At 35.2% G+C, this 13,086-nt stretch overlaps 1 protein-coding gene across 11 annotated transcripts in view; it reads right to left on the reverse strand.

Moving 5' to 3' along the window:
* Positions 1–4,654, reverse strand: part of LOC107754625 (calpastatin-like) — a 38,348-nt gene extending 33,694 nt beyond the window's left edge. For 8 of the 11 annotated variants that reach the window (XM_016571158.1, XM_016571157.1, XM_016571154.1 and 5 more), the window contains exons 1-2: positions 4,520–4,654; positions 2,292–2,345 (exon numbers count right to left, since the gene is read on the reverse strand). In XM_016571158.1, the coding sequence (XP_016426644.1) occupies positions 2,292–2,345; positions 4,520–4,567 (102 nt within the window). In that variant the 5' untranslated portion in view covers positions 4,568–4,654. Of the gene's footprint in view, positions 1–2,291; positions 2,346–2,989; positions 3,255–4,519 lie in introns of those variants that run through there. The other 3 variants (XM_016571149.1, XM_016571152.1, XM_016571153.1) reach the window with 3 other exon arrangements.
* Positions 4,655–13,086: the final 8,432 nt, after the last annotated feature.

Genomic DNA, 13,086 nt, shown 5'->3' on the forward strand with positions numbered 1-13,086 from the left:
CTAGGGTTGGGTACCGAAACCCGGTACCAATATGGTACCTATGTAACCGGTATGTACTAGATCCGAATCAGAAAGCAGATTTCGGCGCCTCATTTCGGTGCCATGCCTGAGCGATCGATTGAAATATTTGTCCTCTGGTTCTCCGAAACGGATATAAGAAGCATCATCACTGGCACCGCACGTGAAAAATAATTTCCCGACTGAGAAAATGCACGTGAACTCAAGTCTGAAAGCTCTAATAATACAAATCGCGAGTGTCCATGTTGTTTTCACATTCCGACTTAAAGCACAACTCGGGGAAACAAGAGCATTCGAGGAGCGCGTGAATGCAGTAATTACACTTGCTCTGATGGCAGCAGCTTCCGTTAACTAAGATATTAGGGATTTCCTGGAGGGTCATGAGTTCCGCTACTTCTGTGACTAAATATGTGGATTTTCTGTGTGAGGGCACCCTCTGGCGTCCAGTATGAATGAAACAGACATCATGTGTTTATAGTGCTAATGGCCAATCCATAATTTTGGGGGGAATTTTTTTTAATTTATTTATTTACTTTTTAATAAGTATCGATACAGGCACCATTTAGGCACCGGAACCGTTTTAAAAGTATCGATTTGGCACCGGTATCGGGAAAAACCCAAACGATACCCAACCCTAATAATAATATTCATTGTAATAATATAACATCAATGTACTGTATAAGCAAAATGGGAGAAGACCAATATGAGAAAACTACAAATCAAAAGTCAGGATCTCCACACTTGAGTAATTCAATACATAAAGGAACAAGTGAAGCTCGACCCCTCGCAGAAGAACATCCTGTGTTTGTGCTCACACACACACACAAGCACGATTTTGTAAAACAAAATGTTCGACACACCCATACATCTTCCTGTAACTATCAGAAGCACTTAAACTCATGTTATGTGAACATTAACCCCTGAAGGCAGAAGACAACTAATTAACAATAATGGATTAAGCTGTTAAAAAAAATCTTTGAAGCACAGACATGTATATGCATTCGATTATCTGGCATGCATAATTGCAGACACACCTGAGTGTTTCGTCTGCGAGCTCACAGAGCAAGTCAAACCAGCTGTGTTATCTTGAGAATCATTCAGCGATACATGTTCAAGCTTTCTTAATTTATCCTCCTAAAATGTCTCTATATTCATAATATACTAGCTAACATTATGCATAGGTATTGCCAGGCCAGTGCCTGGTGTTTTTTTTCACTGTAACTGGAGCACCTAATGAAGTGGAGTTTCAGAATATATATATATATATAGCAACAAAATGTCCCTGAGAACATTTCATGACACGGTCATGGGACACTGAAACATTGCAGGGGCCTTCTAGCAAACATGTGCATTCCTAGCTATACAAAATCAATATATGCAATGCACTGCACATTCATAAATGCATTCCCCTACTGTCTCTCCAGACACAGCTCTCTGAAGTAGATGGAACATTGTGTCATAAAGGAATGCTGTTTTACATTTTATGAGCTGGATGTGCAAACATGGCAGAGCTGGGTAATAAAACATTCATGGCTTTGAAGAATTACAGTTCATATCGGTGACACTAGACTGATTGGGGGCAATAATTCAGCTAAATCGCAGGGCTGTGACTGGCAAGGACTTTCATGGTCCACAAGAGGGTGTCAATGCTCCATGAGAAGATAAAGCCTGAAACTTATATTCTTTATTAATTAATTATGCAAGTTTCTAAAACGTAGGCATTACACATATTGTTTTACCAATTTGCAGCAATTTGAATGAATTTCGATTAAGTTTCCAGTCACTCATGTTACCTGGATACCAAACTTTGTTGTTATTATTTTAAAAGATGTCAGACATCACGTTCACAAAGCGCAATTTCAAGCAATTTTAAATATTTTACAGATGAAGATACCTATAAAACAAAAGACGAAAATATATATATTTTTTTTTTACTATAGAAATTAACCAGATTTTGTTGATTTGCATGACTTTCCGTGCCTAGAAATCAAATCACACTTTTAAAAATATAATATTTCCATGTTTTCCATGACCGTGGGAACCCTGTATACTCAAGAAAAAAGGTACAAAACTGTCATTGGGGTGGTACCCTTTCAAAAGATAATATTATGTACACTTTAGGCACAAGTATGTCCTAATATAGCATTTAGCAATAAACATAGTACAAAGATGTACCTTTTTCCCAGCTGTGTACCTTTTTTCCCCAAGAGTGTAGCATATTTGAATTCTATACTGAATTATAATTTCTAAAGAAACTGTAAATTCTATTTTACCTGGAACCTTGAGGTCTGAGGAACATGGGGTTTATGTAATGAAGTGTCACCTTTCTACAAAGAAATAAAGACAGAAACAAAGAAAAGTGACTTTTTACAATTTACAACAACCTAAGGGTTCAACATGTTACTAGCCCAAAATGATGGCTACACGGTCTACCTGAGGAATATAACACTACAAGCCTAAAGCAACGCAACCATTCTTGAGAAATTACTCTATTTTTTTTTTTTTCATTTTTCCATTCCAGTAATTTCTCGTTGAATTTTAGATAAGACTTTCGAATATAAAATGTAATTATTCTTTTAGGATGACACTTTGATGTTACTCTGCACTTAGGTTTATCTTCATAGCGCATAAACCTATGGCATTCTTTAAATTCTTTGAACTACTTTCCAATTTTACAATTGGAAAGCGACTCCAGTATCCGGCACAACACTTGAAGAAACTTTACAATCCATGCAAACGCATTAAAACCTAATTTCACTACACTAAATCCGACTACGCCCAACTTCTAATATTAACCTATTGTTTTTTTAATAACTGATCCCGTGTGTACAAAGTACAAAGATCGAACTAATCCTGAAGTGTTTACATTTGTCAACTCTTTAAAGGACCCTCCTTTGATCACTACGACTTGTTTTATATTAGAAGTTAATAGTTTTCTGTGCAGTTCAGATCATGACACAGATCTACTTACGATGCTTGACCAATACGCAGCGTACGCCATGGCGGAGGACGAGTCGTTTGAAGGCTAGAAGTTTGCTAAACTATTCCTTGAGTTCCGTTCGCCAGCTTCTTTCATTCAAGTGAAGCGTGCTGCTGTGTCGTTCTCATAAAGCCACTCCCGTGAGCGAGCGTGGGTACCAGAACACTACCGATAATTGCTGCAAATAAATGATTGGGGCGGTTTATCTTGGTTTCAAGATGTGGTGAAATCGTTTGCATTACGTCGCAATGTGAAAGTTGCTGCTTCATTTGCATTGCGCATTAAAAAAAAAACATGAAGCGCCTTGAAACATAAACAGTCCTTGTCTGTCTACACAAGCATTCCTTTGTAGTGATTGCCCAACACTGTGGTTACGGGGTGTTTCTGTTTCTCTATGCAGGTACTTTAATTGCAAAATTCAGAAAGTTTTATTTTTAGAGGCATGTCTTAACTTTTTTTTTAAATCAGTCTCAAAATATTTGACCAGGCGTAGGCTACTTTATGTTGTAGTACAAACGTGAAAGTCTTTTCAAGTAGCTAATGTTAACAACAGACCTTATTTTGCCCTTAAATTATGTTGTTCTAAAAATCCATAGAAAAGTTCCGATTGAACTTTCAATGGAAATCAAATAAAAATTCTTCCAGGTTTTAAGACTGCGAACTGAACCGCTGTTGGTTCATTATGTGTCGGACGTGTTGAGTTAATTGCGAATAAATTGCTACGGAGCCCCGCACATGAAATGCGGGGGGGGGAAATCGTAGCCACGAATCACACGATTTATTACTAATTAAAACATCGTGGAAAGGAATTTTTAATTTGTTGGCACGATATCCAGTGTTGCCAACTGCTTTCAATTGAAAGTAGCTAAAACTGGTAGCTAAATGTCACTAGATGACATCACAATGGCAAATTCACTGATCTATATAAAGATGAACGTAGATCAGTGGGCAAGATGAGAACTTAGATAAGGTTTGTCCAAGAAGTTGCTATATTTGTCCCTAAACTTTTGAAAAAAGTCTCAAAAGGGGCGGGGAAGTCGCTAAATCTAGCTACAAAGTAGCTAAATTGGCAACACTGACGATATCTTTAATTTTTACCACCCCACCCCAGATCAAAGCGTGCTTCGTATGTTCGTAATTCAGTTTCGGATGATTCACATGTGTTTAGATTCACTAAAAAGAACCTGTTCATAAGAGTCATTCATTCTGAAATCGGACCTTTCACTGGTCACGCTGTAGGCTGTGTTTTGATTCACTAAAAAGAACCTGCTCATAAGAGTCATTCGCTCGTGAATCGTTTTGCGCTGATTGCTGTATGTGTCGTAATGTGGATTCAGTAAGAATGTTTACAGAATCGCGCAAAAAAGTTCTCAAGTACTCAAAGTACAGTTGTTGGTGAATGAACGTTCGAACTGAAAACCATAACAACGGTACAGACCGACAGAACAGGAATCCGTTCAGAATAACCAATCCTGTCTTTTACAGTGTTATACAGAATACAATGCATGTGAAAAAACATACCTCCTTGTTGTTTTTCTTACGACCATGACATCTCTTTCTGTGTGGCATGTCTGAGGAACAAGGTCAGGGACTTTAAAAACACAACACAGCTTTGCTTTCACCAGAGTTGGGCTTGTGACAGTATATGCTCCTCCTGCGAACAGTGAAAAATCAGTCTGTGCATAGGGTTTTTTTTTTTTTTTTTTTTTTTTTTTTAATATTGCAGTGTCAGTATAAATTTGCTTTTGTTTTTTGTTTGTGTGGCTATTGTGTGTGCATGCATGTTCTTTATTGAGACAGCATCTGACTTTCTTGGGACTTACTTTTGACTTTCTTGGACTTACACATCTAGATGTTTTTTTTTATTATTCTTATTTATAATGGATTGCATATGTATTTTCTGCTAAAGCAAACAGGGCCACACCCCCTCAAACACTTCCTTTCTCTTCTCCCTGTCTTAAAGGAAACGTTCATCACACTGTCATATTACTCATTTTCTTTCGTGGAAAACAATGGTGAAATTCTGAAGAATTGTGCTCCATGTGTTTAAAATGTATGGGAACTAAGGCTTTCAAGTCTCAAAAAGGATGCAAACGTTTTCTCTGCCTTCCATGTAATAGCTAGCTCGATTGAGATTGGAATGACATGAGGGTGAGAAATGACAGAAATCGGACTGCTCTCGTCTGTCTTTTACTGGTTATTGTTTTCCTCAGACACACATATACACTAGAAAAAAGACAAACCCAGATATTATCCCCTCCTGTGGGAAACAAGCTCTGTGTTTTTCACCAGAAGCAACAGATATCGCAGGAAATGCTCTTGGAAGATCTCCTGCCAGCATTCTTTAGCTCAAGTTGGAGATTATAAGCCCACACTGTAAAAAATTATTGTGATTTTAACAGTAAAAGACTGTAAAAATGCAACAGTAAAAACCTGTTAATTGGTTAACAGTAAGTTTCCATACTATGTACGGTGAATAAATGTAATTGCATTTAATGTAATTTTACAGTAAAATACTGTTAAAAATACATTTTTTGGAAGTGAAAAAAATACAGTATTTTATTGTGAATTTAAGTTAAGTCTGTAAAACCTAAAATGTTGCTACCATATTTTTTTTACGGTGAAGTTCTGGCAACCCCAGCTGCCGGTATTTTACCGTAAATGTCACAGATTTTTTTTACAGTGCAGATCTGGCTCTGAGCTCAGAGAAAGCTGCTGGTGAGTCACACAAGTGTGACACAATTTTTCTCTTATTCTTCACTTAAAATGATTTCCCATCAGCTCACTTCCTGTGACAAGATGATTTATCCATACTACATTTTAATCTTCTTTGCCTGTAGGCTTATACCCAATATATACTTCAGTTTTTGACTCAGATTGTTACTCAAAGCTGTCTGCCAGTAAACTGTATAGTGACGCTAATTAGATAAACTGAAGATAATGGGAATAAATATCTTGTTAATTATGACTGAAATATTAACAGTTTGTTTTTTAGGGTAATTCATTGACTTAAAACAAAATTCTCATTAGGTTTTTTTCACAAGCAGTCTGCTGCATTTTTGTTCAATATTACCCTCTGTTTTTTATTCTACTTTTGTTATTATTATTATTATTGGTTGCAATACCCCATTATGTTGACCATGTTGTCCACCAGAATATACTTGCTGCAATAACTGTTACTACTGCAAAATCTTATTATTTATTTTTTATTTTTTTTGCAAAATATTTATTTATTTTCAGGGTTGTTACCACAGCTTTATCATAATTGTAATAATAACTAAACTAATATATTTAAAAAATTGCTTGTAAGAATTTACCAATAGATAATTTTGCTCCAGCTGAACCTTTATAAAATAGCTGTTTAATTGTCTGAGAATATGGTTAGAGAAACATCTATAATTGTCTATAATTAAGCACATTCTGTGTTGGTGATTTAAGCCACATAATAAACAACACATTGTCATGAAATTCCAGCAGGTGGCGCGATTTCCATATTTCTCAGTTCGTTTTCTACATTGCAAATTGATGTCATAAAATAGATACTATGAGCATTTACTGTTAGTATTCATTGCATTTGTCAGAAACCAAAATAATAAAAATAATAAATAATAATAAAATTTAAAAAATAACAATTAGAAGTTGTCTCCTTATATATTATGCCTGATTTAAACTATATTTGTTTAACAAAATAGTAAAATAACTGTATTTTTAAAAAATCTTGTTCACTGGACAAATCATTTCTTTAAAGAAATCCATTAAAACCATGTGTCTACTAATTTAATATTGTGTGCATGATGCAGGTTGTGTCATGAAAAAATAATGGCCACTTCTGCCACCTTTTTATTTACAACATCGCTCTATTGGTTTTCATTTCCCAGCAATCTATAGTGTAATCAGTAATGGCAGCCGCCAGGAAGCCAGTGTGACTCATTCTTCACAGAACACTCTGAGGAGAAGTGAAGCCCCATCCACACTAAAACCTGCAATACCGGTAACGTCCAGAGTGGAGCCCTCATGTTTGCAGGATCCTCTAAATGTTTGATAATTACAGGCACCTTGTGACAGTGATAACATTCAACCACACAAAGGCACTAGCGGCCGAGGCTTTGCTGTCCGTTTGGATGAGTGCGTGTCTTTATCTGTGTGGGGATGAAGGTCCTCAGATAAGACAGAAGGGACACAATCATTTAAAGGGGGCCACTGGCTTGTCTCTCTTTAATTCATTCAGTTCTCAAGGCACCACTGTAGTATCTATTGACCTGTAGTTCATGAAATCAACTGTTTGTTTTGTGTCCACGCCCGTGGCTGGGAGTATTGATTTACTAAAACCAATTAGATGAACAAGTCTTTCATTCTGTGGAGTCTTACCAGAAACAATGATATGACTTACATGTTAAATGTCTTCACACCCAATAAAATGCAAATTTGCATTTGTTAGATATATAGACATTTAATACATTTACATAAATTGTAATATTAAAAAAACTATTAGAAGACAAATTAGATAATTAGAAATTAGAAAAGTAGTAAAATACCTAAGACTTAAAATGAAAACTAAAGCTAAACAATAATAATAATAATAATTATAACTTATAATAAAATGAGAAAGGCACATAAAAATTACTGAAACATAAATTAAAATTAAAAACTGGAAATATAAAAACAAATAAATAATTAAAAATATTAATGTATACTATAATAGTGCATACATTATATTAAAATAACACTGAAAATGTTAGAGTATGGAAACCTCAATCTCAATGTTGTTTTTTGTCAAGTCAAAAATATTATTTAACGTCACTGAATCAAACTATATTCATTTATACCAACAAAACTCGTGTTTATGGGTTAAATCAGGTAACAATTGCAGGATACTGCTTTTTACAGTGTATAGGGAGTTGGTATTTTAAGGCAATTATGCAGAAGTGTAATGGACGTTAAATAATTAATGCCATGTTTTAGGGGTTGTATTTAGGGCTCACTGGATGAGGCAGCAGAAACAATGGTTGTCAGGAAGAGCTCAAATGATCTTGCAGTTAAAGGGATAGTTCACCTCCAGTAGCTGGTTCACACTGACTTTCAAAGTATGGAAAAAAAAACACTATGCAAGTCAATGGGGACCAGCAACTAAAGGTGAACTATTCCTTTAAGATTCATCATTGTGGTGTGAGTGAGTCTTTGTATGTAGTTTTATGGGGGTTAAAGGAAAAACAGGAAGAACTCATGAGACTTTACCATCATTTGAATCAGCTTTCCTGATTTTGTTTTGCTGTATTGATGGGGCCTCCATCATTACAGCATTCCACGAATATAATGTTAAAACCTGTTTGTTATTTTCCAAAATAAAAGACCTCAAATGGTCTTTACCTGAATCACAGGTTCCAAAGGTTAAAGGTCTCCAAAGTTTCTTTGTGCTTATAAAAGGAAGGTTTGATTGACTTTCAAGTAAAACACAAACAGCGTTTACTGAAAATGTGTTTGCATTTTGCAAAATAGGTTACTGGAGAGTTTATGTTAAAATTCTTCCCACTATTATTCTGTCATGCTCATAGGAACAATGTCACTTTCCTCTCTCCTTGTTTTGAAAGGTTGAGAGATGTGACGGGCTCACGGATGTCACTGTTCTCGGCTCCAGGAGCAATTAGCCTTTAGGTTAAAGCACCCGTGATGGTTTGAGCTGTAGAGATATCTCAGATGTTCAGCTGACCTTCTGTCAGCACAGCAGATAAGAAGAACCCTCACAAATACTGGGGAAAAGCACTATTTCATTCTCAGAGGAACTGATATATTTTTTCATTACACTCTTAAAAATAAAGTTTTCAAGAGGAGGTTTGTGCAGTGTTTCCGTATAGAACCAATTTTGGTTCCCCAAAGAACTTTTCAATGAACCGTTTTTAAGAAAACCATTTTTTCAGAGTGAAGAACATTTTAAAAATCTAAAAAAAAAGAATAAAATAAAATAAATATAAATAAAAAACGTTTTCCATCCGTTTCCAGAACCCTTTGTGGAATGGAAATTTCTGTAGATGCCAATAATGAACCTTTGCTTTTAATAATGTAGCAGTGCTTGTTTTGACCGTTACAACATTTTTTGCTGTTATTCCAGCATAATGAGCACCACAGTTTAAAGATGGCATGTCAATTAATCAATTCAGTTTCAAAATAAGCAGTTCAGTTCTTAAAAGCATGTTTCAAAGTCTATTTCTTAAATTTTAGTGCACAGCGCATCGTGCAAGGATGTACCTAGCAATGTCTTAGCAACAACCCACTGCATAGCAACATGCTAAAAACTCTCAGAACACCTTAACTACTGCATAGAAATGTTCTAGTACTGTGGCAGCTATTTTTTTTAAATGTTAAAATTTTAACATAAAAATATAGATTTAGTTTGTTTATTTTTTTATTTAGAAAGACTGCTGAATTTTGGACGGCAAAATAACAGTTTTGTGAAATTTTTTTAGATAAAAATATTTAATCAAATGTTAATTTAAAAAATAAACTGCTGAATTATTTTGGACTGCAAAATAACTGTTCTGTGATCTGAAACATAAATTTGTATTTTTTGCCATTAACATCTATCTATCTATCTATCTATCTATCTATCTGTCTGTCTATCTGTCTGTCTGTCTGTCTGTCTCTCTGTCTGTCTGTCTGTCTGTCTGTCTATCTATCTATCTATCTATCTATCTATCTATCTATCTATCTATCTATCTATCTATCTATCTATCTATCTATCTATCTATCTATCTATCTATCTATCTATCTATCTATCTATCTATCTATCTATCTATCTATCTATCTATCTATCTATCTATCTATCTATCTATCTATCTATCTATCTATCTATCTATCTATCTATCTATCTATCTATCTATCTATCTATCTATCTATCTATCTATCTATCTATCTATCTATCTATCTATCTATCTATCTATCTATCTATCTATCTATCTATCTATCTATCTATCTATCTATCTATCTATCTATCTATCTATCTATCTATCTATCTATCTATCTATCTATCTATCTATCTATCTATCTATCTATCTATCTATCTATCTATCTATCTATCTATCTATCTATCTATCTATCTATCTATCTATCTATCTATCTATCTATCTATCTATCTATCTATCTATCTATCTATCTATCTATCTATCTATCTATCTATCTATCTATCTATCTATCTATCTATCTATCTATCTATCTATCTATCTATCTATCTATCTATCTATCTATCTATCTATCTATCTATCTATCTATCTATCTATCTATCTATCTATCTATCTATCTATCTATCTATCTATCTATCTATCTATCTATCTATCTATCTATCTATCTATCTATCTATCTATCTATCTATCTATCTATCTATCTATCTATCTATCTATCTATCTATCTATCTATCTATCTATCTATCTATCTATCTATCTATCTATCTATCTATCTATCTATCTATCTATCTATCTATCTATCTATCTATCTATCTATCTATCTATCTATCTATCTATCTATCTATCTATCTATCTATCTATCTATCTATCTATCTATCTATCTATCTATCTATCTATCTATCTATCTATCTATCTATCTATCTATCTATCTATCTATCTATCTATCTATCTATCTATCTATCTATCTATCTATCTATCTATCTATCTATCTATCTATCTATCTATCTATCTGTCTGTCTGTCTGTCTGTCTGTCTGCCTGCCTGCCTGCCTGCCTGTCTGTCTGTCTGTCTATCTATCTATCTATATACATACATATATACTGTATATGTGTGTGACTGTAATGGACAGTTGTTAAAACTGTGCTCTTTCAACACTGTTTTGTCATTTTGCTCTGCTCTTTTTCGTTGCCTTATTTTCTCTGTCAGTTCCATATGTTCTTTCCATGCAAGCACATGGACATTGCATGTTCCTTTTAATTGGCTCCTTTGGTCACTATTTGCCATAGAAACAAGCAGTTCGACTCAACCTTAGAGAGCCCTGTGAGAGCTGTCGGCTATCTCTTGCTCTGTCTGTATAGAAACTTCCAGGCTACTAAACAGAAACCTGATTACCGGCACAGGCCACACCAGGCTATTACAAATATATCAACAATGGAGGGTATCATGACACACTATTTTTCAGGATATTGACTCACTGTGCCTTCTGACAAAAACATTACTACCCCTATGTACAGACAATAAAGAGTGAAGTCCATACCGGCAAGTGACATGTTGATCATTTGTACCGGGGCTTGTGAATTCAAGCTATTTTATGCAAAGTTAGTATCCAGTGTTGTCATCTTGTGCGATAAATCCGGCCGCTGGTCATTGTTGCATGGTTATATGATCAGATTAATTTCCTCCAATATTTGTGTCACTGATCTGACACTGAGCACTGACAGCAAGATAGAGGAAGAGAGATAGCGAAGGAGAGAAAGGTTTCCATGACAACTACACATCCTTGAGAACTGACACAGTTTGAGGACAAGAGTAGGCGATAAGAAAAGAATGTGTGCGCATGCGAGGAAGAAAGAAAGAGAGCGAAGATTAGTATACCTGGTCTGAGTCAGAACAACATTGACTCAGATGACTGCTGGCAAGAACTGCTATTTTATGAGCCATTTAGTAGTAACATCAATGTATGAACCATTTAAAATAATAATTATTAAATAGGAAACACATTTTTATTTTATTTTTTTGAAAAAATGTGAGTGAGTCTGGCTGTGCAAATGTCATGCTTGGGTGTTTAGGGTTTTATCATATGGTTGTTAGGGTGTTCTACGTGGTTGCTATGTGATTTTTTTGAAAGACCCCCCACCCTCAAGGATATTAGAATATTTTCATCCCTAGATAAAGCTAGGGGGCGCTCTTTCCGTGCAACTCTGTTACTTTTTTGCCCATTTTATAAAAAAAATTGTTGATTCATTGTCGATTCAGTTCGGCAGCCAGGTGACTCTAAGTCCAATTTGCTTTGAAAATGAATAATGTACCTCTCATCACCAGACCAAACTGCAATCATTCATGTCCGTAGGCCTACTACTGTGCGAAGCGACGATTCAGACCGGAAAAAAGAACCGATTCAAAAGAGCTATTCCTGAATCGTGCATTGCTTGTTTTAAAACAACCGATTCGGGAATGAATGGCTCTTTTGAGTCGGTTCTTTTCAGTCAGAGTAATCGTTTCGTACAGTTTGTACTACAGACAAAAAGGCCATTCATTCCGGAATAGTGCATTGCTTGTTCTGGCACCATGTAATGTGAGACTCGGGAATGAATGATTCTTTAGAGTCGGATCTTGTCTTATTATCTTTTAGATAATATTTTGAATTATATTTTACTGTTTACACTTTTATTTTAAAGTTTTATTAATATTGAGCTCCAAAAAAGCCATTCATGCTCCAAAGAGCCATTAATTCCTGTCAACTATTGAGAATCAGAAGTTTTAAAAAGCTTTAAAAACTCCATTTTACCAATCTTTTCAAACCTTTGAGTAGTTTAACTCTGATTTTCCTTACTGTGATGATTAAGACTCATTTCCGTAAAACCTTATCAAAAGATGATTACTAACAGGTCAAGCGGATTGCAAAATCCACTGCTCTTTCATTCTAAATGTCAATTAGTTTTACACTCAATTCATCCACAGTAGTGTACACACTCACATACACTGTTTACACAGCCAACATGGCCTCCGTGACGTCTACTGGCCTGATTCAGTGTCCATTGCTCCATCAGACCCTTCATTTCCTGTTGTCTCACCCCATGGTTTTACCCCACTTTGCTTATTGTTCATACACCATTACATGTTACCACGTCTCTTAATGACAACTCCCAGCTGTTACGGTGACAGGTGAGATGGCAGTAATCAGATGTGAGAGATTATCTCAATTGGCTGATCTGGTTTTTCCACATTTGACGTGTTTGTGTGCATAAAAGTGTTTGTGCATGTACATGTTTGATCAGTGAAGCATTTTTAATGACACAGTACATTACCAGGAAAAAGGAGCACTTTGCATGACTGAGTACTTCCGATGCTAAGAAAATCCTTCAAGCCTTTGGTTTGCGCATGGCAACCCGCCAAAGTTGATACCGTAAAGAC

This window comes from Sinocyclocheilus rhinocerous, unplaced genomic scaffold (genome assembly GCF_001515625.1).
Source record: "Sinocyclocheilus rhinocerous isolate Xijiao unplaced genomic scaffold, SAMN03320098_v1.1 scaffold1373, whole genome shotgun sequence".
Classification (NCBI taxonomy): domain Eukaryota; kingdom Metazoa; phylum Chordata; class Actinopteri; order Cypriniformes; family Cyprinidae; genus Sinocyclocheilus; species Sinocyclocheilus rhinocerous.